Genomic DNA, 24080 nt, shown 5'->3' with positions numbered 1-24080 from the left:
GCATACTTCTAACACTTCCTGTAACAGTTGCCAGTGGAGAACGCAGCTTCTCCAAACTGAAGTTGATAAAAACACATCTATGCTCCACAAGGACACAGGAGAGGCTGGTCGGCCTTGCAACCATCTCAATAGAACATGAGCTGGCTCAGACTGTGGACCTTCAGGAAGCAGTTCAAATCTTTGCAACCAAGAAGGCACAGACAGCGCCACTTTGATTATTCAGACAGGTAAAAATGCCAATGTTTACTATGCAGACAATAAAAGTTACATTTGCTGTTCAGGCGTTTGAAAGTTAAGTGTTACTTAAAATTTTTGAACAAGCCATTTTAAGTTGTTAGTTCTCCTTTATTGGGGTAGGTAGCAGAGCAGTACCATGAGAGGAGTAGAACAAGAAGAAGGCAGAACTGAGACATATCAAAGTTTTGGCCCAAGCGAGGGAGCATGGGGGCATCATTTGAGCTCCCTGACTCAGGTGCCAAAATGTTGTGCACCGGCCCTAGTCCTTGATCTGACAGGATGCGCTTGGGGAGAGCAGGAGGTGTTGTTAGCCCTGTGAGGCTAAGCACAGGGGGCTAAGCACAGTCTTCCTCATTGAGTGGGAGTCCATTGTGTGTCCTGCTCCTGCACTCTCAAAAGCAGTGGAAGAAAAGGAATGGTTGTGTCTGAGGAGACATAGTGTTAGGCACTATGCTCAGGTTGCAAACGAGGCACTTAACTACATGCTCCCTTCCTTGACCTTTCTTCTACTATTAGCAAGAGTAGCTTGGCTGCACAACAGTGCTCTAATTAAGATGTTGCTCTTGCAAGGTCTTGAGCCTTCTCCTGCAAAACATTTAAACATTGAGTTCAGTGCAGGTTCTCCTGCCCTCCCTCTCCTGCTCATCACTTTAGAAGTTCCATTAACTTAACTGGTGCAGAATCAAATGGTCTGTGCCTATATGCACAACATTCTACACCTGCACTTTGTTGGATCAAGATCCTTGCATATATCAAACCACAGATTCACAATTCTTGAGTACATGCATATCTAAATATTACTGCTGAAACCTTTTAAAAAGCCAATGATACCTCATGGGAAATGTTGAAAACTGTTTTGTTGTAACAGCTCTGCTTATGTCATAGATTCTGGGGGGAAGGGAGGTGTTACTTCCCTTTTTATTGCACAACTAGAAATAGTTGCATGAAAAGAGAATCTAATTCCGAGTTTATCTGCTCCTGCTGCCTATTTCCCACCTGAAGTCATCATGCTCTCATTATGACCTCAGAAGCAGCCAATTGTGATGTCACACATAGGGAGCTAACACTGAGGATAGCTGCACCATTTTGCTCACTCCCGCATTTTGAAATCTCACAATCTAAGGGTATGGCTACACTTACAAATCTGCAGCGCTGGTAGTTGCAGCGCTGGTCGTCCAGCTGTGCAGGGCCAGCGTTGGTGTGTGGCCACACTCACAGCTACCAGCGCTGGTGTGTGGCCACATTTGCAGCATTTGCAGCGCTGTTGGGAGTGATGCATTATGGGCAGCTAGCCCAGCGTTCAAGTGGCAGCAACATGCTTTTCAAAAGAGGGGGGTGGGGTGGGGCGTAGTGTGACAGGGAGCGGGCGAGAGAGAGAGAGTGGATTTTTGGAGCCAACACTGTGTGTTACCTTCCTGCCTTGAAAAATCAGAACATGTTCCCGATCCCTTACCCTTAACTCTTAACTGCAAACAGCCTGCAGCCAACGGACTCCCTCTCTCCCCTCTGCCCCATTTCTGTCAAGCAAACACTCACTCCCTGCCTGCCTCATTATCTCATTTGATTGTTCACAGATTGATCACAGCAAACAGGAGCTGTGTTTGTAGATAAGCAGCTCCGGGATCAACGGATCTACGGAGCTCTGAGTTCACAACAAAACAAAGAGAGGCTGCATAACAAAACAAAGAGAGTAATTTATAAAAGCATTCTGGGATATCTGCTAATACCCTGGAGGCCAATAACAGCGCTGGTGTGTGGCCACACTTGATGACCAGCGCTGCAGCACCAGCGCTGCAATCTTTATTCCCCATGCTGAGCCAGGTGTACGGCCAGCGCTGCAGCCAGGGAGTTGCAGCGCTGGATGTGCCCTGCAGGTGTGGACATTTACTAATTGCAGCGCTGGAAAGCCTCCACCAGCGCTGCAACTCGCAAGTGTAGCCATACCCTAACACTTCTCGTGAAGAGTAAACTCCGAATTATTTTAAAAGACATTTTTACTCCCAATTGGCATTTCTGAGCCTACTGGTGAATGAAGTTTAGTGTCAAATGTGACGCAAATTTGTAGCAGACAGTATAGGAGCTAAATGGAGAAGAATATAAACCGATTCCTAATGAACAAGAGTACAATTTAAATGTTTACTATTTAAGATATAAATATTTTGTTTAAATGGTGATTTACAGCCCATTGGGCTCCCATGTCCTGGCTCACAGTGACATCACAATTGTGACTCAGTGCTAGCGCTAGCATCAAGCATTGATGCAGTGTTGCCAACTCCCATGATTTTATCAGATGTCTTACAATATTTGGTGTTTTTTCTTAAAGCCTCAGCTCCTGGAGTCCTGTGATTGCATGGGACTCTGTTTTCATTTATTAAAAACACTAAGTTTCTAACTCAGGATTGTAGAAAAAAGCTTGAAAAAGTGATTCAAGTACACCCGAAAGACCCCGAACCCAGAAAGCAAATAAAAATAACCCAACTTTTTTTGAAATGTTGTTTATGATGTTTTCACTATTCAGCATAAATGCTGGAATCATCCCTTCCCCCACCCAGGGATCCTCAGTGCTTGGAAGGCCTGCCTAGAAAGGAAAGAGTATTACCTCCCTGGCACTATGCTCCCTTCACTTGCACAATGTGAATGCTGTAGCACTCAGCCCAAATAGAGCTCTGCTGTGAGGAAGGGTAGGGTGGTGGAGAGGAGAGGGCAGAGCAGAGGAGATGCTCTCTGCAGCACGGTCCCCGGCAAAGCCTGGAGATTTCCATGCCCACATCCAGGCATGAGGCAAAAGAGCTTGGATCTACTCTATAGCGGCTGGTGTGCAGCTGCCAGGGGCGGCTCCAGGCCCCAGCACGCGAAGCGCGCGCTTGGGGCGACATGCCGCAGGGGGCGCTCTGCCGGTCGCCGGGAGCGCGGCAGGCAGGCAGCCTTTGGCGGCATGCCTGCGGAGAGTCCACTGGTCCTGCGGCTCCGGTGGACCTCCCGCAGGTGTGCCTGCGGAGGGTCCGCTGGTCCCATGGCTTCGGTGGAGCCATGGGACCAGCGGACCCTCTGCAGGCACGCCTGCGGGAGGTCCACCGGAGCCGCGGGACCGGTGACCGCCAGAGCGCCCCCCACAGCATGCTGCCGTGCTTGGGGCGGCGAAATGTCTAGACCTGCCCCTGGCAGCTGCAAAGGGGCCCAGCCAGAGATAGAGTCCCTGCGGGAACTGTGCTGCCAGGAAGGAGAGACACATGTACCTCTCTCTACATAATATCTCCTGTCTCTTTGATAAAGGTGTCTTCCTTCCTGCAAATTCCCAAGGCCTCTGGGGCTGGGAGAAGCTGTGGTCCCAAATCCATGCTTCTCTTAGCAGATGGGATAGTTCCACAAGAATTAAACCTCACAGAGTTTTGCTGGCTTCCCCTTCACTCTCCCAGCAGGCTTTTCTAAAGTGGGGAAGTCCAGCTCACAGTTACTATTTTGTGCATAAATCCTAAGTAATAAAGAATGAGAGAAGAGAAATGGCAGCAACTATACTTCACCAGTTAGGAGCAGGATGAGTTTGCCAATGCTTTAAAAGGCTTCCCTGAGCCCCAAGTGAGGTTTTCAATGTAGATATTCCAAAAAAAGAAAGCCTGTTAGTTTTAGTTTTGTTTACATTTTGTGGGCTTTTCACAGTCCTACTATTAGCTCACAATACTCAGCAAATAAGAGGAGCGTAAACTATAGCTTGAGGTCTCAGTGAAAGTTAGACGCTCACACGTGAGCGACACAAAGCAAACAATGTGAAACAGCCAATAGACTTTGGGCGAGGTATACTGTGTACGTGTGCCTGGAAAGCCACAGCTGGGAAGTGAGCCATGGGATAAAATTGTTATTCCACGATTCTTGCTCCCCAAAACGCACATCACTGATATTTCTAAGGCCTTTCACGTCTTGAGCTGTGAAGGGATTGTCCCTCAGACCTAGGGATCAATAGGTATGGGCCATGTATTTTAATCTGAATTTCTGTCTCTACCTATAGCCATGTGCTTCTGGCTTGAGTGATTGGTGCAGTATTGGGTCTGTTGAAAGACCCATGGACAACCAGAATACAGGAGGCCAAGTAAACGCTATCCCTTGTTTTGGACCTATTTGGAGGGCAAAAAATACAAGGGAGAGCTAAAATCTGGCCCTATAAATCTGTGACTCTAAATAAGAGAAACATTACAGGATAATGAGAGATTATACTTGCCTTGAAAACAAGTTTTAGAATGGCTTCAGCATAGTCTCTAATTTTGTGTTTGGAAATACTAGTTTACACGTGCAAATGTTAGTTACATGGGCAGTTATATTCATGCAAAATTAGAGGCCGTTTCTGCTTTAAAAAGGCCAAATGATCTTGTTTGCTCAGCTTTATACAAGAAATCCCTAGGGTGTTGACTGTAACAGCATGAACCTGGGAATGGTGCAGTCAAGTAAGTCTAATGATGTACAGCAGGGAGAGAGTGATCAATGCATTCCTATCGAGGAGATCTCTACCAGTGTTTCATCCTACAACCTGTGTGTAAACTTGTTGGAGACAGCCCTGAGCTACATAGCTTGGAAGCAGATCTGAATTTTTCTGGAGTTTTGGGTGTATTCACATCCAGGGGTTTGGTATGGCCTGTTAACAGGAGAGAGAGAGAGGCGTGCTTAGAGGCCAAGTTTGCATCTGGATGCAGATTTTGGTTCATGTCCCTTTGCACAGTTTAAAAGTCACCGATTTGATTTCAACATATCAATAAATGCTTGATTGGGGGAAAGTCAAACTTCACTTTAACTAACTTTGAATGAAACAGTCATCTGAGCCTTCAGGGTAGCCAAAGCAGAGCTAAAGGAATGAATGGCACATAGACACCTGCTAGAGCCGCATAACAATATAAAAAAAAATAGTCCATCTTTAAGGGCCAACACTTCACACCAGCCTCTACTTGAATATGAATGTCTGCCCCTTGCCCCATCTGTTCCCATTGCATCTGTCTGAGTGGAATGGTATGGTGAGTAGTGACTTAGGTACTGAACACCTAGGCTCTACAGCCATCCTTTTCAAGGAAAATTAAAAGTGAAATCAGACTGGATGTCCTACTCCCCCTCCCCTTTTTTTTTTTTTTTGCTCCTAAATTGTGCCCTGTTAAAAATTAAGCTGACATTGACTAGCCAGAATTCTTTCTTTGACTCCTCGCTAACAATTGAGCCATAACCTAGGACTCTCTTGTTTTAAATTTGTGCCCTTGCTATGTACTGTACTTTAAAATGGGCTGCTTCTCCAAACTGAATTTTTTTTAATCAAGTGGCTTGGAATGGAGATTCCCTTCTTGGGGTGAATCCAGAGACATTGTCATTGGTTTGTTACAGTGGGTGAGTCTTGGCAGAAGCTTGGCTGAATCTGGCCCTGTCTGTCACCAAACACTGTATTTGAAACAGCTTATCTAAAGGCTTGTCTTCACTGCAGTGTTAGCTCTATCTACAATCCAAGTTAGCCTAGTTCAAGTGAGAGAACAACACTCATGCAGCACAGAGTGTGTGTAATAGCAGCGCAGGGTAGCTGCGTCAGCACTGCATTCCTAGCTCCAGCATCAGCAACACTCAAGATTTTAACCCATGGTCCCTGATGGGCCAGCTGGCTCAACTTTAATGCACCATTTAACTCAAGCTAGAGCTTGTGTGTGAACAGAAGTCAGTTTAGGGGCAATGCTGAAGTTATACCTCAAAACAACAGTACAGTGAGACTAGGGTGACCAGATGTCCCGTTTTTATAGGGACAGCCCTGATATTTGGGGCTATTTCTTATATAGGCACCGATTACCCTCCCCATCCCCTATCCTGATTTTTCACATTTGCCATCTGATCACCCTAAATGCGACAAACCCTAAAATGTGAGCTCTGGAGTTGGAGCATTTTTGTATTGTGTGTGAGGAAGGATGGCCTTGCAGGAAGGCTTGGACTTGACAGAGAGTTCCTGTTTCTGCCACAGACTTCCTGTAAGACTTTAGGCAAGTCATCTTAGGGTCGGATTTTTAAAGGTATTTAGGCACCTAACTCTCATTGAAATACCTTGTGCTTGAGTTTCTTATCTGTAAAATGGAGATAGTGATACCTCCTTTCTCCCACCCTTTCAGTCTTGCCTATTTAAATCATAGGCTTTTAGAGTCATGGAGTATCTTTTAGTGTACGTACAGCCCCTATTAGAAGAGAGCTCTGATCTTAGTTGGGATGTCTAGGAGCTACTCTAATCCAGCTAATAAATAGTGCCAATAAGGTACCTTGCATGTTTAAGTGAGATGCACTGTCACACACAGAGATGAACAAAAAATTTGTAATGACTAATTTTAATAGATTTGATGTAGTATTCTATAGTAGATTGTGAGCTCCTGAAGACCAGGGCCGGCTCCAGCTTTTTTACCTCCCCAAGTGGCGGGGGAAAAAAAAAAAAAGATAAAGCTGTGATCGGCGGCACTTTGGCGCCGCTTCATAATTCGGCAGCGGGTCCTTCCCTCCAAGAGGGAGTGAGGGACCCGGCGCCGAATTACCGCTGAAGACCCAGACGTGCCGCCCCTTTCCATTGGCCGCCCCAAGCACCTGCTTCCTTTGCTGATGCCTGGAGCTGGCCCTGCTGAATACTGTTCCTTTGTGTTTGTATAGCACCCAGCCCAGTGGCGCTTTGATCCTAATTGCAAGCTTTAGGAGTTATTGCAACACAAGTAATTAATAAGATGAATGTTTATCTAAGGCCTAGCCAGTTTGTAACCTATTGCCAGCATGCTCCCCCCAATGAAAACTCCCAGTCAGCTTATGCCATTCTCCCCTTGCACATAGGGCTTTCTCCTGCACCATTAAAAATCAGTGGGAGTTTTGCCATTGGTCTTAATGGCAGTAGGACCAGAGCCATAGGGTCAAATCCACAGCGTGTTTAGGAAGGAGGCATTGCTTGGCTGAGGGAGGGAAGAGTAAGGGACCCCTTTCTCTGACCCTCTTATAATGGTGCAAGGATCCGCTGAAAATTTTAGCACCAGTGCTTTTTTCTTCTGGCATCCAGCCAAATATATTTAATTCTTATTGAAAAGTGTTTCTAAATATAGTAAATATTTTCAAATTCTAGGGGGCAATATAGATTGTAGTGTTTGTGGAGGAGAGGGAATTTTATGAACCTCCAATCTCCTATTGCGTGTTGACTAACACCATTGGACATATAGCATCAAATTAATATAGTTTTCATCTACAGGTGGCTACAATTGAAAGCATTGTAATCAATAAAGTCTGATATCTGCTTAAAATGGCTCTACATACTTTTATGGGTGAATTGTATTGAAACTATTATAGTCTCAGTCTTCTCCATCTCAGATAGTTAGTTGCATGTTATTTTAAGTAAATATGTCTCTATGTAGGCATTTTCTGTTCCTTGCAGTTGTGTTGGGATCTCAAAATAGTATTTGAACTAAAAATATGCTTCCTGAAAATCATATTTGGGGCCTCAATGGGATGAATTGTCTCGTCTTCCTTTACTGCTACCCATCCCAACAATGACTGTGTAAAGGAGCAGTAGCCAAAAGTTCAGCCCATGCGTCAATTGGAATTTAGAGTTTTACAGGGTGTTTTTACTGCAGAGTTCACTCAAGTTGGCTCAAGATGATTGGATTAGCAGCACAAAGTAGATGTGTCCTCCCTGCATTACTATTACAAGTATCATCAGTACTCATGCTTCAGCCTATGCCCCCAAAGAGCCAGCTGGTTCAAGTTGAAAGCACCACTTAACTTGAGCTAGGGATTTTTGTGTGTGGACAGGAATCAGGGTAGGGACAACACTCAAGTTATACCTCAAGCTAACAGTGCAATGAAGACAAGTCCACATTGTCCACCCTAGGTTAGAGTTATGATGGTGTCTCCCAAGTACACTCCTTTCCCAGCTGTGCTTATGTCAGCTGCTCAGAACAAAGTTGCAACATATTGCATGTTGGCTCACCCCTGTATTAAAAATAAGGGTAGATGCAGCTTTCTTCTTTTGTGCAAATGAACTCAAACTGGGCTCAGTCCTTCCTGGCACAGAGCGCCTTCACTTCCATTGAAATAAAGAGGAGTTGAGGGAAACCAGGATTTGAGAGAACACCAATGGCTCCTGGCATTTTGCTGGAGTGATCTTCCAGTTGGGCAAATTTGAGATGTCTCTGACTTATGGGGAGGCTGTTGGCTACTGATGGTAAAACTATCCATTGTGATTAACTTTAATGCAGTCTGATATGCTGATGTTACTACAGTGTTTTATTTCTCTCTCTGCTCCAGCTGATGATCGCTCGCCTATGGAACAAATGGAGGAAAATGGATTCAAAATACATGCGCTGTGTAAATTCTGTGATGTGGAGGTGACAACCTGCACACACCAAGGTCACTGCAAAAGCAACTGCAACCGCACTTCTATCTGTGAGGATAAGAATGAAGTCTGTGTAGCAATATGGTAAGTTCATTCTTTTTTATGGGTTAGGAGAAGGTCTAAACTTCATTTAGAAGTTGCTCTTACTGTCAAGACATTCAAAAAACTTTCTTCTGGAACTTTCTCTAAGTGCTGCCACCATGACAGACTGTATTCTCTTGGCTCTGGCTCTTCTCTGTGCTAGAATTGCTTGAGGTTAACAAAAATTCGGATATGAAATGTGTAGGGGTTGGGTTTTTTAAAAAAACAACACAGTACTGTTCCAACTTATGCTGCTGTTGAAAAAGAGTCATGTTTTTCCTCAGCCCATTAAACAGCATCCACCCACAGCACACTGAAAGTAGAAACAGATTTGAGACTCTTAAGAGCAGATCATGGTTGTGTTATCTGATGTGAATGGAGCGAAGCAACATTTCAAGTCAAACCATTAAACAACAAACTGACGCTATCAGTTAGATTATATGTGCCTATCACTGGAGCTTTATATACAGCGTATGGGCAGAAGTGCTTTACCTGTATAATAGTGCATACATAAAGGAATCCTTTTTTCTATCTTCTGTTTAAATATAGTGACTCGTGGAGATTATTTAACTATACCTGAAACAAAAGAAACCATGGATATGTAAAATTCAATGACACGTGAAGCTTTCCTGAGTGTTTGATGAATCTAAACTTTCTGTTGATGTTTAGAATTAAATGGTTCTTGCCCTTCTAGTCATGAAACCAGCCTTGACAATGAAAACATTCTTGTTTTTTTTCAGTTCACAACCAGGCAGAAACAACAGCACAGAAAACTTGCAAATCTTCCGCATATGTCATTGAATGTTAGTGCTGAAGCCTAATTAGGAACATCTAGGTGAAAACCTGATTAATCATCAGAAATATCCCATGAGACTCATGGCTTTGTTACATCCGTTCACTTAAAAAGGTGTCCAGCATGAATGAACATACACACGTCAAATGTAGAAATGGTGCAATGTTCCATTAAATATTTTTTCCTGTGTCTGAAGAGTAAAATAAATATTCTGTGTGCTACAAAGTGGCTGCAATGCAGTTTGAGATTCTCTGGATTGTTAATGCAACTGTGTTTAGAAACAGCAAAGGCAAGCCAGTTTAATCAGTCAATAAATACATTTGAGCTGTCCTTCTAGTCCCATCTCTTATGTTGTATAATGAAATGTTAGAGGTGGACCACAAAAGCTTCAAAAGTATGGGCCAGATTCTCAGCTGGTGTAAATTGGTTTCGCTTCTGTTGAAGTCAGTGGCGCTATCTTGGTTTGTAAGAGCTCTATATTTTAAAAATACATATTCTAACATACTCACTCACTGCCAAAACTATCTTAGGGAAGAAAACACCCTGAAATTCCACAGATTTTGCAGAGATCATTAATTTTTTTAATTAAAATTTTCCAAAGATTTTTGCTATCTTTGCTGATAACCACAGAAACAAAATGTTTTGGGGGGTGGATTTTTTTAAAGGGATCTCTTCATCTTGAGACTGCAGAGAGGATCCAGTGCTTAGTACATTTTACTTGATGACAGTGGAAGTTCAAGAAACAGGAACTAGACAAAAACAAGATACAGCACTGAACCAGTTCAGATGACAGGATGATTTACCTTTGCCTCAAATTTGAACCAAGTCTGTTCTGAGTTTCAAAGCAGTTCAGTTTAACTTTAGTTTGAATTGCTAGGGTGGTGTTAGGGCAGCGCTGGCCTAACTCTGCTCTCATCAAAGTCCACTGGTTATATACTGAGAGCTGCTGCAGTGCACAAATCCCCAATGTAGACAAGCCCACAGAAGGTAAAATTCATCCCTGTGCAGTGAGGCTACAGTAAGACTCTATAAACTTAACTCTCACAACAGGGTGAATTTTACCCAGAAAGAGTCCTAACAATTTCTGTGATAGGATTGTCTCCTTTTGGTTTTGGTTTTTAATTCTCCTTTTCATTTTTAGGAGACAGAATGATGCAAACACAACTTTAGAAACAATATGTCATGATCCTGCTTTGCCAATCTCTGGACAGAAATTGGAGGAGCCTGTCTCAAAACAGTGTGTGATGAAAGAGAAGAAGGAAGTTGGTGGTCTGCTGTTCATGTGCTCCTGCACAGAGGAAGAATGCAATGATGAGATCATCTTTTCAGAAGGTAAGTTTAATTTCTCTTCTCCCATCCCTCCTGCTGCCAGGCAACATGGGTTGTTCTCGAGGACTTTCCTGTGGTCTAGAACCTCCTGGTGGGGCAAATCCTGCCTCCTCAGTCACTGAGGAGAGTCCAAAGGAGCAATGCAGTTCCATAAATTTCATTACATTGAATTTGTGGCTCCCTGAAGGTTGCACCCAATGCCTGAGCCAGAGTGCTTTCAGGTTCAACCCTACTGCATCCAGTGGGAAATCTTACATTGTGGATTCCTTAATTCCATAACTTCATTCCTTAATTATATGGTTGGTTTTCTACTAAAAGTCACTCTCTGTTAAGTTTGCATTCCATTTCATGCATGGAGATAATCAATCCATAACCAATAATATTTTCAGCTAATTTCACCTTGTCTATTTGTGCAGTGTCTGAAGAGCTTGTAATTTTCTTCTCATTTATTTGCTATTCAAAGTTGTTTCAAATTTTTTTGGGCGCGGGGGAGATGGAGGGGGGAATTTTTCATACTTGGTATTTAAAATCCCAAATTTCAGTTGTATGCCATGCCATATAGTGAGAAATCTGGAGCCAGATCCTTGGGTCTGGATGAGTTCTGCTTTAGTTTTACAGGCATGGACATAGTTGTCTGTATACCACCTAGTTCTTAGGCAGGATCTGAGGGGAGAGCTCACAAGGAGTCATTCTTGCATGCATGCTCCATCCTAGGGACATCCTCTACAACCATGAATAATTAAAGTTCCCGCATTCAGGGAACACGAGGGTTTCTCCCTATGTACACTCCCAAGGAGGGGATATTTCCAAAGGAGGAAGGGGGCCATGGCTCCATTGCATCAAACCCCTTGCAGTGCAGATTAGCCACACCACAGGGTCCAGGCTCCATCATCTTAAAAGCACTATCCTTCCCCAAGTTCCCCAGGGTACAGAACTTCTCCTAGTGTAGACACAGTTCTCCTTTGAGTGCTTGCTCATGTTGATTCCATTTTAGGTGTGTGCGTGCTCACATGTACAGTTGTCAGAGGTTTTTGCCTTAACAGTCCCTGTAGGGCTGGCTGTGGTGCCCCCTGGAGCACCTCATTCATGTGGCAGGATATCAGGCACCACCAACCCTACACCCTCTCAGTTTCTTCTTACCAACCGTGAAAGTTGGTTGGAGCACCTGGTCTTGCTAGGCAAGAGCATTAGTGGTGTTTAGATCATTTTCCTTTGTTGTTTAGTTGAGTGATTAGTCAGCTGTTAAGTGTAGACACAGTTATATCAGTATATAGGTGCTTTATACCAGTATATGCAGGAAAAGGAGTAACGGTACCAGTCTAAGGCCTGGTCTACACTGGGGGGGGGGGTTCGAACTAAGGTACGCAAGTTCAGCTACGTGAATAGCGTAGCTGAACTCGAAGTACCTTAGTTCGAAGTACTTACCCGTCCTCACGGCGCGGGATCGAAGTCCGCGGCTCCCCCGTCGACTCCGCGGTGGTGGAGTTCCGGAGTCGGCGGGAGAGCGTTCGGAGTTTGATATATCGCGTCTAGATGAGACGTACCCTAAGAGTAAGTCTACACTATGAAATTAAGTCAATTTTATAGAAGTCAATTTTTAGAAATTGATTTTATACAGTCGATTGCGTCTGTCCACACTAAGTGCATTAAGTCGACGGAGTGCGTCCTCACTACCGTGGCTAGCATCGACTTACGGAGCGGTGCACTGTGGGTAGCTATTCCACAGTTCCTGCAGTCTCTGCCGCCCATTGGAATTCTGGGTTAAGTCCCAGTGCCTAATGGGGCAAAAACATTGTCGCAGGTGGTTTTGGGTACATGTCCTCAGTCACCCCTCCCTCCGTGAAAGCAACGTCAGGCAATTGTTTTGCGCCTTTTTTCCTGGGTTACCCATGCAGACGCCATTCCACGGCAAGCATGAGCAAGTTCAGAATGGTGGTAGAATGTGCCTTTGGACATTTAAAATCCTGCTGGCACTGATGATCTGAGCTCAGCGCAACCAACATTCCCATTGTTATTGCTGCTTGCTGTGTGCTCCATAATATCTATGAGAGTAAGGGGGAGATGTTTATGGCGGGGTGGGAGGTTGTGGCAAATCGCCTGGCGTCCGATTTTGAGCAGCCAAACACGAGGGCGATTAGAAGAGCACAGCAAGGCTTTGAAAACCAGTTTCATGACTGGCCAAGCTTCGGTGTGACAGTTATGTGTGTTTCTCCATGACGCAAACCCACCCCCTTTGTTGATTTTAATTCCCTGTAAGCCTACCACCCTCCCCATTTTGAAATAAAGTAACTATTGTTTTGAAACCATGCATTCTTTCTTTATTAATTAAAAAAAAAAAAGAGATAACAGATAAGGTAGCCCGGGTGGGGTGGGGGAGGAGGGAAGGACAAGGCCACATTGCTTATTGTAGCCACACTAAAAATCAAACTGTTTGAATGACAGCCTTCTGTTGCTTGGGCCATCCTCTGGAGTGGAGCGGATGGGTGCCCGGAGCCTCCCCCCCCGGCATGTTCTTGGGCAGCTGGGTGAGGAGGCTATGGGGAACATGGGGAGGAGGGGAGGCGGTTATACAGGGGATGCAGCGGGGGGCTGTGCTCTTGTTGGCTTTCCTGCAGCTCCAACAGATGCTTCATCATGTCCGTTTGCTCCCCCATTAGCTTCAGCATCGCATCCTGCCTCCGCTCTTCATGCTCACTTAATTCTTTCCTGGCCTCTGCCACTGAATGCCTCCATGCACTAAGCTGTGCCCTCTCAGTGCAGGAAGATTGCATGAGCTCAGAAAACATGTCATCACGAGTGTGTTTGTTTTTTTTCACCTTCTAATCTGTGATAATCTCAGGGATGGAGATGATAGGGGGAGTGTAGAAACATTCTATGCTCTAAGATTCAGGGGGGACTGCATGGTCACCTGTGCTGCTGAGTTCGCCACGCTGACCAAACAGGAAATTAAATTCAAAAGTTCCCGGGGCTTTTCCTGTGTGGCTAGTGCATCGGAGTTGAAAGTGCTGTCCAGGGTGGTCACAATGGAGCACTCTGGGATAGCTCCCGGAGGCCAATACCGTTGATTTGCGTCCGCACTACCCCAAATTCGACCCAGCAAGGTCGATTTTAGTGCTACTCCCCTCGCCAGGAGGAGTACAGAAGTCAATTTTAAGAGCCCTTTAGGTCGACGGAATGGGGTTGCTTGTGTAGATGCATTCATTATAAAATCAACCTAATGCGGCTAAATTCGACCTAACCCTGTCATGTAGACCAGGACTAAATTCCCTTTATAGTGGTATAACCGTGTCTACACTAAGGGCATGGCTACACTGGAAACTTCAAAGTGCTTTCGCGGGAACGCTCTCACGGCAGCACTTTGAAGTGCGAGTGTGGTCACGCACGAGCACTGGGAGAGAGCTCTCCCAGAACTCCCGGTAATCCACCTCCACGAGGGGATTAGCTCCGAATGCTGGGAGACTGTCTATACTAGCACCTTAAAGTGCTCAGACTTGCTGTGCTCGGGGGGGGGATTTTTCACACCCCTGAGTCAGCAAGTTAGAGCGCTTTAAAATGTAAGTGTAGACAAGCCCTAAGTGTTGTACTGGTGTAACTATTTTGGTTAAAAAAACAAAACAAAAAACAACATACCCCCAACTGACATAGTTATACCAGTACAATATCTGTGTGTAGACCAGGCCTTAGTTAAACTGGTGCAAAGGGCTATTTAGACATGCTTATTTTGGCTTAAACCAGGCATATTTTCATAGACTCTGTAGTGTAGACATAGTCTATGCTGGCATAACCCCTGAGGGTAGACTCCTCATATGCCAATAAAAGGTGGTTGTTTTTTTGTTTGTTTGTTTTAAACACCACCTCCTTGAATGGTGTTAGCTATGTTGACAGAAACACTCCTGTATAGGTATAACTGCATCTACACGGGGGACGGAGAGAGGGTTGTTGGCATAGCAATGTCTGTAGGAAGTGTGTTTTTTTTTTCCACACTCCTGACCGACCATATCAGTTTTAAGTGTAGACCAACCCATTGATTCTAAGGCTAGAAGGGAGCACTGTGAATACCTAGTCTGATCTCCTGTGTAACACAGGCCATAGAACTTCTCCAAAATAATTCCTGTTTGAATTGCAGAGCATATCATTTAGAAAAACATCCCATCTTGATTCTTAAATCGCCAATAGCGGACAATCTACCATAACCCTTGGTAAATTGTTTTAATGCGTAATTACCCTCACAGTTAAGAATTTACATCATATTTCCAGTCTGAATTTGTCTAGGTACGTATATAGACCCAGATTTTTCAAGCTCTTTAGGTACCTTGAGACATTTTCAAAAGCAAATAGGCATCTTAAACTCATTGATTTCAGTGGGTGTTAGGCTCCTAGATGCTTTTGAAAAGCCGTCTAGGCACCTAAATACCTTTTTAAAAATCTGGCCCCTTATAGACTGTGATCAAGTCACCCCCTTAACTTTCTCATTATTAAGCTAAGTAGATTGAGCTCCTTGAGTCTCTTACTGTAAAACAGATTTTCCCATCTTTTAATCATTCTCGTGGCTCTTCTCTGAACCCTGTCCAATTTATCAGCATCTTTCTTGAATTGTGGACACCTGAAGTGGACATAGTATTCCAGCAGTGGCTGCGCCAGAGCTAAATACAGAATATAACCTTTCTACTCCTACTCATCGCTCCCCTGTTTATGCATATTTTGGTTTAGCTGAAGTCAAGTAGCAACCAATTTAAACTGAACCAAAAGCAAGCATTTTTAAACGAAAATAGGTGTGTCCACAAAGGTTTTATACCAATTGAACTAAACCAGTTTAATTAAATGGCTGCAAGTTTGTGGGTAGACAAGGTCTGAGACTGCATGGCAACAAAGTTTTCATCATGGATGGCAGCAGTTGATTCCTGGAACCCCTCCCCCCCACACACCTCTATTTAATTTCTCCCACGGAAAATGATCAGGCCCCATGATTATTTCACTTCCTGTCAACCCTCAAACACAACCTGAAGTCTTACAAGTGCACATGAGACTTGCTTTGTGCATACATTTTCCATGTGAAATACTGCATGTTGTGCACATACATGTGTTGCTCAAATATATGCATTAAAGAGGGTCCTTGTATTTCTGAAATATCTACATTTACCCAATAAGGATCCATTCCTTCTATGCTTTATGATGTGAGTAATTGAAGGAAATGATACCACATGTGTGAACAGAGAATGCAGAATCAGACCCTAATACTAATCGGTGTCTTGATTTTATTTAGATGAGAAGTGAATGTGTTCCCAGTGAAAAGGTAACACCCATCCTATCATCTGTCAGTTGTCTAGGATTTCTATACACCCCTATGGATTTTGGCTAACTTGTTATAAATTAGTCATGTTAAAACTGTTTCTCCTGGGGTTAAATATTAAATGCAATCTGGGTATCAAACATGTCTTCTCTGTTAATGGTTATAATGCTAACCATTCCATAAATCTAACGTTGAATGCCTTATTCTCAGTTACACCACAGTCCCATTACATTGCAAGAGTAGTGTAAAAGGGCCTTAGTGCGCATGAGAATCTGAACGTATTACTCTAATTTCTTTCATTCTTAGAAGTAAGTAGATTCAGAACTTTCCCGGTGGGTAGGGTCCTATTGTAAGTATATAACTGTGAAATATATGCAGCAATTGCCCGTAGTCTGTGAGTAGTTCAGATGAAAAATAAAATAATACAAAACTTCAGTTTGTAACATTTCCAGTCCTTCCACAAACACAAACAACTCCAAGGGAAAAAAATTGAGGCTTTGTCATTCCTTTTTTATTCTTGTGGGTTAGTGTTTCTTTTAAATGAAAACAGCCCAGCTGGATTGCTTGCCTGGTTAGCCATGGAAGGAAGACAAACGATTTTTACAGTATCAGACATGCGGTTTCCTGTCTGTGTTTAACTTTGAGCAGAACATCACAGCCAGCTGGTCCACTGCTCCTCCAGACAACTAGATAATAGCCTATAATAATTTTGCCTTTGGAATGACTGTCATCCAGCTCCATTCTGTACATTGCTCTTCTCTTTTGAATACTACTTTTACTTGTACAGTAGAGTGTGTATTTTGCTATTCCTTTGCATATCTCTTTTTCTTTTTTTGTGAGAGAATGAGACAGGGTCTCTTTGTATGGCCTGATCTAAAGGCTGATTGAATTGACTTCAGTGAACTTTGGCTCAGGTTTTCAGAGCACTCTTTTCATTATTAGCAGCAATAAAATTTAGATAATAAAAAAAATCATAATCTTACAGCTGATAATCAATGTCTGTGCTGTGTACCTACTGCTGTAAGTGATCCGCTCCCAACCTCCTCTTCCTGCTTGGTATACAGGCAAGATTTAAAAGGCAAACCAGATGCAGTTACTTGTCTACTAAAAATATGTGCCTGAGATAGGAGACAGAAAACTGTGGATGTATCAGCAGGCTCTAATTTCCATAAAGAGGTTAGTTACTAGGCTCCAAGAAATCACAGCTAAGCAGCTCTATGTTGTAGTCAAATCAGTTTATGGAACTGTTGTCCTTTATCAGTCTCTTGTGGTGAATGGCTAGCCTCCCAGCCCCGACCTCTGAATAGTGTGCCATATTAAGACACGAAAAGCAAAAAAGTGTGGATAGTAGTAGGTATTGTGACTCACTCAGTCATGGCTTTGCAGATATTTGAAATGGGTAAAACCAAATCAAATGTCTGTTTCTTTTGTGGATTTTAATTTTAAATTGCCAAGTTGTAGAATAAACAAACACACTGAAACTAGATATGCGTCTAACTACACAGATGTAATTTTGCTGCTGCGTTGTGCTTTTGGCTATTACCATTTCAATTAATATTTGAGGCATCAGTCTGAAGAATAACATTTTTATGCGCATGATCATATAAAACAATATTGTATAGCTCGGTGGGGAAAAAAGATCAAAGGAACAAGTTAACCACTATGAAACTCTTCGGTTTATGCTGTTCACATTCTTTTTTGCCAAACAAAATTGTGGCTGACTGGCGAACACCACACACCAATTGGAATTTTGAACCAGAGGTTTGTGGTGGAAAATTGCTCCTGAAAGCAAAACTCCATGCCAGGCTATTTTAATTATTATTTATTTAAATGTCTAATTTCGATGTTACCAGAAGCAATCCTCAGGAGCAAAAACATGGGAAAAGACTTGCCCCAAAACAGTCGGCTCGGAAAAAGGGTTGCCAGATTTTCAGTGTTGTCATCATGAAAGAGATTGGGCATTTTACAGTTGAATTCAATGGGAACAAGATTGGGTACTGGGGTTTTTGCCCTGGTGAGATCTAGCTACGTATAATGGCCCTACACATCACAATAGTTCATTCCAGAATTATTCATTAAAATGTTGCACTTCCCCTCCCACAACTTAAACCATTCTGAAGAAACTAAACTACTGCTAAGAATTTGGACAAATCCAGGATTCTTTCATTATTTTGCCAATTTCTTTTCTACGTTTTCCTTACTCTCCCTTTACTGTGCCACCGCCCAGTCTCCATAACCCTGTCAAGCAATTTACATGTGGAAGCGTTCTACCTCGTTGAAGAAGATGCTATGCCAGAGCCCTAAGCTAGAATGGTTGGCTGAAGTTCAATCTTAAAAGATCCCCGAACCTTACCTTTTGCACAGATTCCTCATAGGTTGCCCAGTATGGGAGCATAATGTGCACTCCTCCCTCCAGCCTCAGGCCTAACCTGTCCTCCCTGTGCAGGTGATGCAGAGCTGATTGGTTTCTCTCACTTCTGCAAAGGAAGTGGGAGATCGGCATGCAGTCCATTGGGAGGACAATCTCCCCTTTCCTGACCTGCAGCCTCGTTGGTTTGAATGCCCGTAATGGTACTCAGAATATTAGAGACTGCATCTGAAAAATTAGAGCCTTTAAGTGGCATCTTGTTGCATGTTACTATCTTAATAAATGCAGGCATAATCATGCGCCTCAAATTTGAGCTAGAGTAAAAATGCAGAGGCTTGGTAACAGATCACTAATTTGTACCACATCACTAGCTCAGTTTCTTCTGTGTATTTAATTTTGGTTTTATGTTTGGATCATTTCTCTTACTTCACCATCCTGAAAACATCACTTACCCTGTCTGAACATTTGTGAAGTTCACCATCTTACAGCGTTCAGGCTTCAGTGGGTGTATTGAGTATTATACCTTTACTGTGAACAACTGGAATTTTTTCCATTGTATGCTGCAAGATTAGATCATTGTTTTGGACATTCCATACATGTCTTGTCATAATGTGGAAGAAACCTTTAGTACCAACCATAAGTATACTTAGTTTTTTTACATTTTAGACTGACTCATCAGAATTGTTGCTTTGAAATGGAGTTCAAAACTTCAGTATCAGAGCTGGGTGAACTATTTGTAAAGAACAATTTTTTAGGTTAATATAGCATTCTTTTTCTTTTGTGAACTATATACAAATTGATACTTTCTCCAATATTCATTAATCATAGCTGTTTGTATTGTTTGAGCAAATTACAACCTATGGATTATCTGAGTATTAAGTGCTATGATTACTCATTGTGTACAATTGGTCACCTAGGTGACATGGTATTGTTTGTTTCATGATTGGATGACCTAAACTATATAAACAGAAGCTGTGCAGAGCGCACAGGAAAGGATTGAAAATGTTCTAATGTTTTCTAAGCCTGGTATCTCTCTCTGATCTTTAAAGTGCTGCCCTCTTCCCTTTCTAATTCCCCCTCTCCTTGGTAGATTCAAAGCCTCAGTGATTATATCTGGCTTCGTAGGTGGGCCTCAGATTTAGAAATAGTCACAATAACAAAAGGGACATAATTACAGTTGAATTGCATACCCCCCCCTGAGGAATTTAAGAAACATGAATCTATTTTCCTATTCAACTAACTCATTCAGAAAGTAATTGTGTTCAAGCTCTACCATAAAAGAGGTCAGTTGCAGTGCATAACATTGCATAGAACCTCTCACCACTCATGTATCGGCATTGTTCTCAATGTTTTCTCTTAGGCATTTGCAGCAATAGTGACCTAACCAGGGACTGCTGCTGTATGTAATCAAAGAAAAGCCTCCATAACACTGAAGGTCTGAATCACTTAGAGGGATAGGAAGGAAACTGGAATGGGTAGAAGCAACAGAAGTAAAGAGGAGTTCTGTTTTATTAAAACCATTATTTGCTCTTTAGAAAAATAACTATGCAGAGCTCAGTTACTGATTTTTTGTAAAGTCAAAATAGGCAGGTATGATGGTCCTGGTTGGCATATTTGTTATGATTTGCATCACTTAAAAGCTGAATAGTGTAGGAATGTGGCCAACCTTTTATCGGGTTGTCATGGAAGATATTTTAATAGTTAGTGTGTTTCTTTCTGTAATTAACACTAGCAATACCAATATTTTGATAAAGTTTGGCAGTGTGAAACTAGGGCTTAAGATAAAAAAAGTGTTTTGTGTGTGGCATCTGCTGGAACATATTGAAGTGACAGAGATGTCTAGTGATTTTATTGAACATATCAAACAGCAACAGACACTGAGTTGTGTAACTGAAGCATTCATAACAGATTCGAGGATAAACCACGTAAGTGGGAGAGTATTACTTTTCATAACAGTGTAAGAAAGCTCTGCTGTGAACATTGCTGTCAGAGGGAAATGTGTGCACGCACACATAGATCATAGAATCATAGATTATTAGGGTTGGAAGGGACCTCAGGAGATCATCTAGTCCAACCCCCTGCTCAAAGCAGGATCAATCCCCAAATCCCTAAATGGCCTCCTCAAGGATTGAACTCACAACCCTGGGTTTAGCAGGCTAATAATCAGAGCAAGAATTGGAAAAGGAGGGGATATATAGGAAGCAAGATCGGAGGTAAGATTTTTCTAAAAGATTGTTTGCTATGTCAGAGTATATAGGAATGACACTTTTTTCTGACTAACTGGTTGGAAAACTGTTCCCAGAGAGTAGTTACCAGTGATTCACAGTCAAGCTGGAAGGGCCTATTGAGTGGTTTCTCATAGGGATCAGTTCTGGGTCTGGTTCTGTTCAATGTCTTCATCAGTGATTTAGATAATGGCATAGTGAGTACACTCATAAAGTTTGCAGACGATACCAAGCCAGGAGGGGTTGCAAGTGATTTGGAGGATAGGATTAAAATTCAAAATGATCTGGACAAACTGGAGAAATGGTCTGAAGTAAATAGGATGAAATTCAATAAGGACAAACAGGCAACTGGTAACTGCTGATAATGGGGGGCACAATTTAAAGGTTATGGTGGTTTGCAGCAGGATTCAAGGCAGGTACTCAAGAGACAAAGGAGTTTTGGTTTCTAGAACTACTTTTGATGTCATGTTTTATGATGTGTAATAACAGATGGAGCAGTTCTAAAACAGAATTACACATGAAGAAAACGGTTGTTGTATGATTCATACATGCATTAAAAATCTTAAGAAAGTTGTCATAATATGTGGTTAAGTATTACGGCCAATTCGTATGCAAACTGAGGGTCTTTTTTTTTTTTTTTTTTTAAAAGAGCGCTCACAAAAATTCTTATGCACTCTGTCATTTGCTTCTTTGGTGTGCTCACTGCTACCATAGAATAAAGTGAATAAATATCATCCCAGCACAACTGCATACAGCTTTATTATTACAACCAAACCAAAACAAAAAAAAATTCTAATTTTAGTATGTTTAAACTGCAGTTTACCAGGTGCCATATCTATTATCTCCTAGTATGTAAATCTGAACCAGGATTTTCTTTTTCTTCCAGCAGATCCCCCAGACACCGATGACACTGTTACAGTGATGCTTAAAAGTCTCATCCCATTACTCGTGATCACCATTGCTGTGAACATTATCTTTTATGGCTACCGTATTCATAGGAGAAGGAAGCTCAACATGGCATGGGAGAAGAATGTAAAGCCCAGGAAACATAAGGACTGCAGTGATGCTTGTGCTATTATGATAGATGACGACCGCTCAGACATCAGCTCCACCTGTGCCAACAACATCAACCATAACACCGAACTGCTGCCCATCGAGCTAGACACCCTCGTGGGCAAAGGCAGATTTGCTGAAGTGTACAAGGCCAAACTGAAGCAAAACACATCTGAGCAGTTTGAAACAGTGGCTGTCAAGATCTTCCCCTATGAAGAGTATGCCTCCTGGAAGACGGAGAAAGACATTTTTTCAGATATAAACCTCAAGCACGAGAACATCCTCCAGTTCCTGACAGCAGAGGAGCGTAAGACAGAGCTAGGGAAACAATACTGGTTGATCACTGCCTTCCATGCTAGAGGCAACTTGCAGGAATATCTCACACGGCACATCATCAGCTGGGAGGACCTATGGAAGCTAGGTGGGTCTTTGGCTCGAGGGATTGCCCACCTGCATAGCGACCACACGCCTTGTGGTCGACCCAAAACGCCCATTGTGCACAGAGACCTAAAGAGCTCCAATATCCTAGTGAAAAATGATCTAACCTGCTGCCTCTGTGACTTTGGGTTATCCCTTAGGCTTGATCCTACTCTATCTGTGGACGATCTGGCTAACAGTGGGCAGGTGAGTTAAAACATTAAAGAGTAGCTTATATTGTGTGTGTGGGTGTGTCAGTCTGAGTCACTTCCTGGGACTGGAGGAAAAACGACTGCTATGATAGCTATTAAATAATTATTAGAAATAAATGACAGCACTCATAAATAAAGAGGCTCGGCTCAAATCTGGATATAAAGGAAGCAGTGTGAGTAGTAATGCCATATGGCAGTTTTGTTATGATCAAGTACCTTATGCATATACAGTACAATCATCCCATGTGAACTTATACTGAAGTGCATATGGGTTACTTGGCTACTGTTTGGGCTGCTGCAAAAAATATTAGGAAGGTGTGTTTTAAATTCTTGAAATCTTGTGCCACAATTCCTGATTCTGATCTTAAAATAGTTTTATGTGGTGAAACTCCACAAACTTCAGTGAAGTTACTTACGATTTACACCAGTGTAAATAAGATCAGAACCTGTCCCAGAGATCAGTCGATAGCTATAACTTTAAAACACTGTTGAGAAACCTTTTTAGGATTATGGTACTTTCTCCAAATGCAGGCAAATATGAAATTGCCCAAGTGCTATAATTCCATGGTTATTTATACTGTGTAACATGGATAATACTTATTTACTTCACATGGGTTGGTGGAGGTTTACTTAATGTTTGTAGAGTGTTTTGAAGGTGAGGTTATATAAGTGCTTCTGTAAATATCCATTGTTATCGTGAATTTTCCTTCATTGTAAATGGACTCCTAATTGTTTTAGGTCCTAATGTAGGTCCTACATATAATTATATCTTTCAACAGTTTATGCTCCACAGGTTGTATGCGTGGGCAAAGGACAAGTGTACTCATTCACACTATAATTTACTTTGTATGGGACCATTTTCTTTCTTGGCTAGAGAGTATTCAGAGTCAATCAGCATAGCTCCATAGAAGTCAAGGGAGTTTGGCTTCTTTACACCAGCTGAGGATCTGGCCCTTAAAGTCAATATATAACAGTCCTGATCCTATTTATATCAATGGGCATTTAAGCATTTTCTTCAGTAGGACTGGGATTATTATTCAAAGCTGGGAGGAGTGATTTCAAAACAAAAAAATCTACACACACAATCAAATTCCACTCCTTTTTACACTAGAGTAAATCCAGAGTAAGTCTACTGAATTCAGTGGTGTTATATCATCTTTACACTGGCATAATTGACAAGAGAATTTACCCAATAGGGCCAGATTTGGAAGTGATGTGTAATGTGGTGCAACTCAGAGCCCCTTACACTTTGTGTCCCTTAGACCTACATAACTCCACTCTGCCTATGTGTAAAGGATTCTGAGTTGGTGTCATTCACACACTAAGAAGAGATAAGAGGAGATACTATAAAGTAGATCCACCCTACTTCTTCCTGCTCCTTGACACAGACTCCCTTACACCACAATAAAGTGGATATTAAAGTGGTTTACTGACAACACTTGATTCTGAGCCTTCCTCTGGTGTTAATCAGCACCACCTTAGAAGTTCTGCATAGGAAAGAATTGAAAAGCAAAGCAGTTTTCACCAAGGATAGGCATATTCATTATATGGCAATGTATGGGAAGTGTAATGGAATCTCAGTGAAAGTAAGGTAATGTGAATGTAAGGACACTACACCACTGGACATATCACCTCTAAGTTTAATCCATAGACTCAGACCTACCAGAAAGTCCAATTTTTAAAGGTTTGTGACAGTTGGCTAACGTTTTC

The 24080-nt window shown here is 42.4% G+C and overlaps 1 protein-coding gene across 3 annotated transcripts in view; it reads left to right on the top strand.

The window, feature by feature from the left end:
• TGFBR2 (transforming growth factor beta receptor 2) overlaps window positions 1-24080 on the top strand; it is a 68731-nt gene that overhangs the window by 22435 nt on the left and 22216 nt on the right. For 2 of the 3 annotated variants that reach the window (XM_045006296.1, XM_045006298.1), the window contains 3 exons: window positions 8515-8686; window positions 10618-10808; window positions 21575-22365. In XM_045006296.1, the coding sequence (XP_044862231.1) occupies window positions 8515-8686; window positions 10618-10808; window positions 21575-22365 (1154 nt within the window). The remainder of the gene's footprint in view (window positions 1-8514; window positions 8687-10617; window positions 10809-21574; window positions 22366-24080) is intronic. The other variant, XM_045006297.1, reaches the window with a different exon arrangement.

Source organism: Mauremys mutica, chromosome 2, assembly GCF_020497125.1.
Source record: "Mauremys mutica isolate MM-2020 ecotype Southern chromosome 2, ASM2049712v1, whole genome shotgun sequence".
NCBI lineage: Eukaryota > Metazoa > Chordata > Testudines > Geoemydidae > Mauremys > Mauremys mutica.
This window is presented reverse-complemented; position numbering and strand designations above follow the sequence as displayed.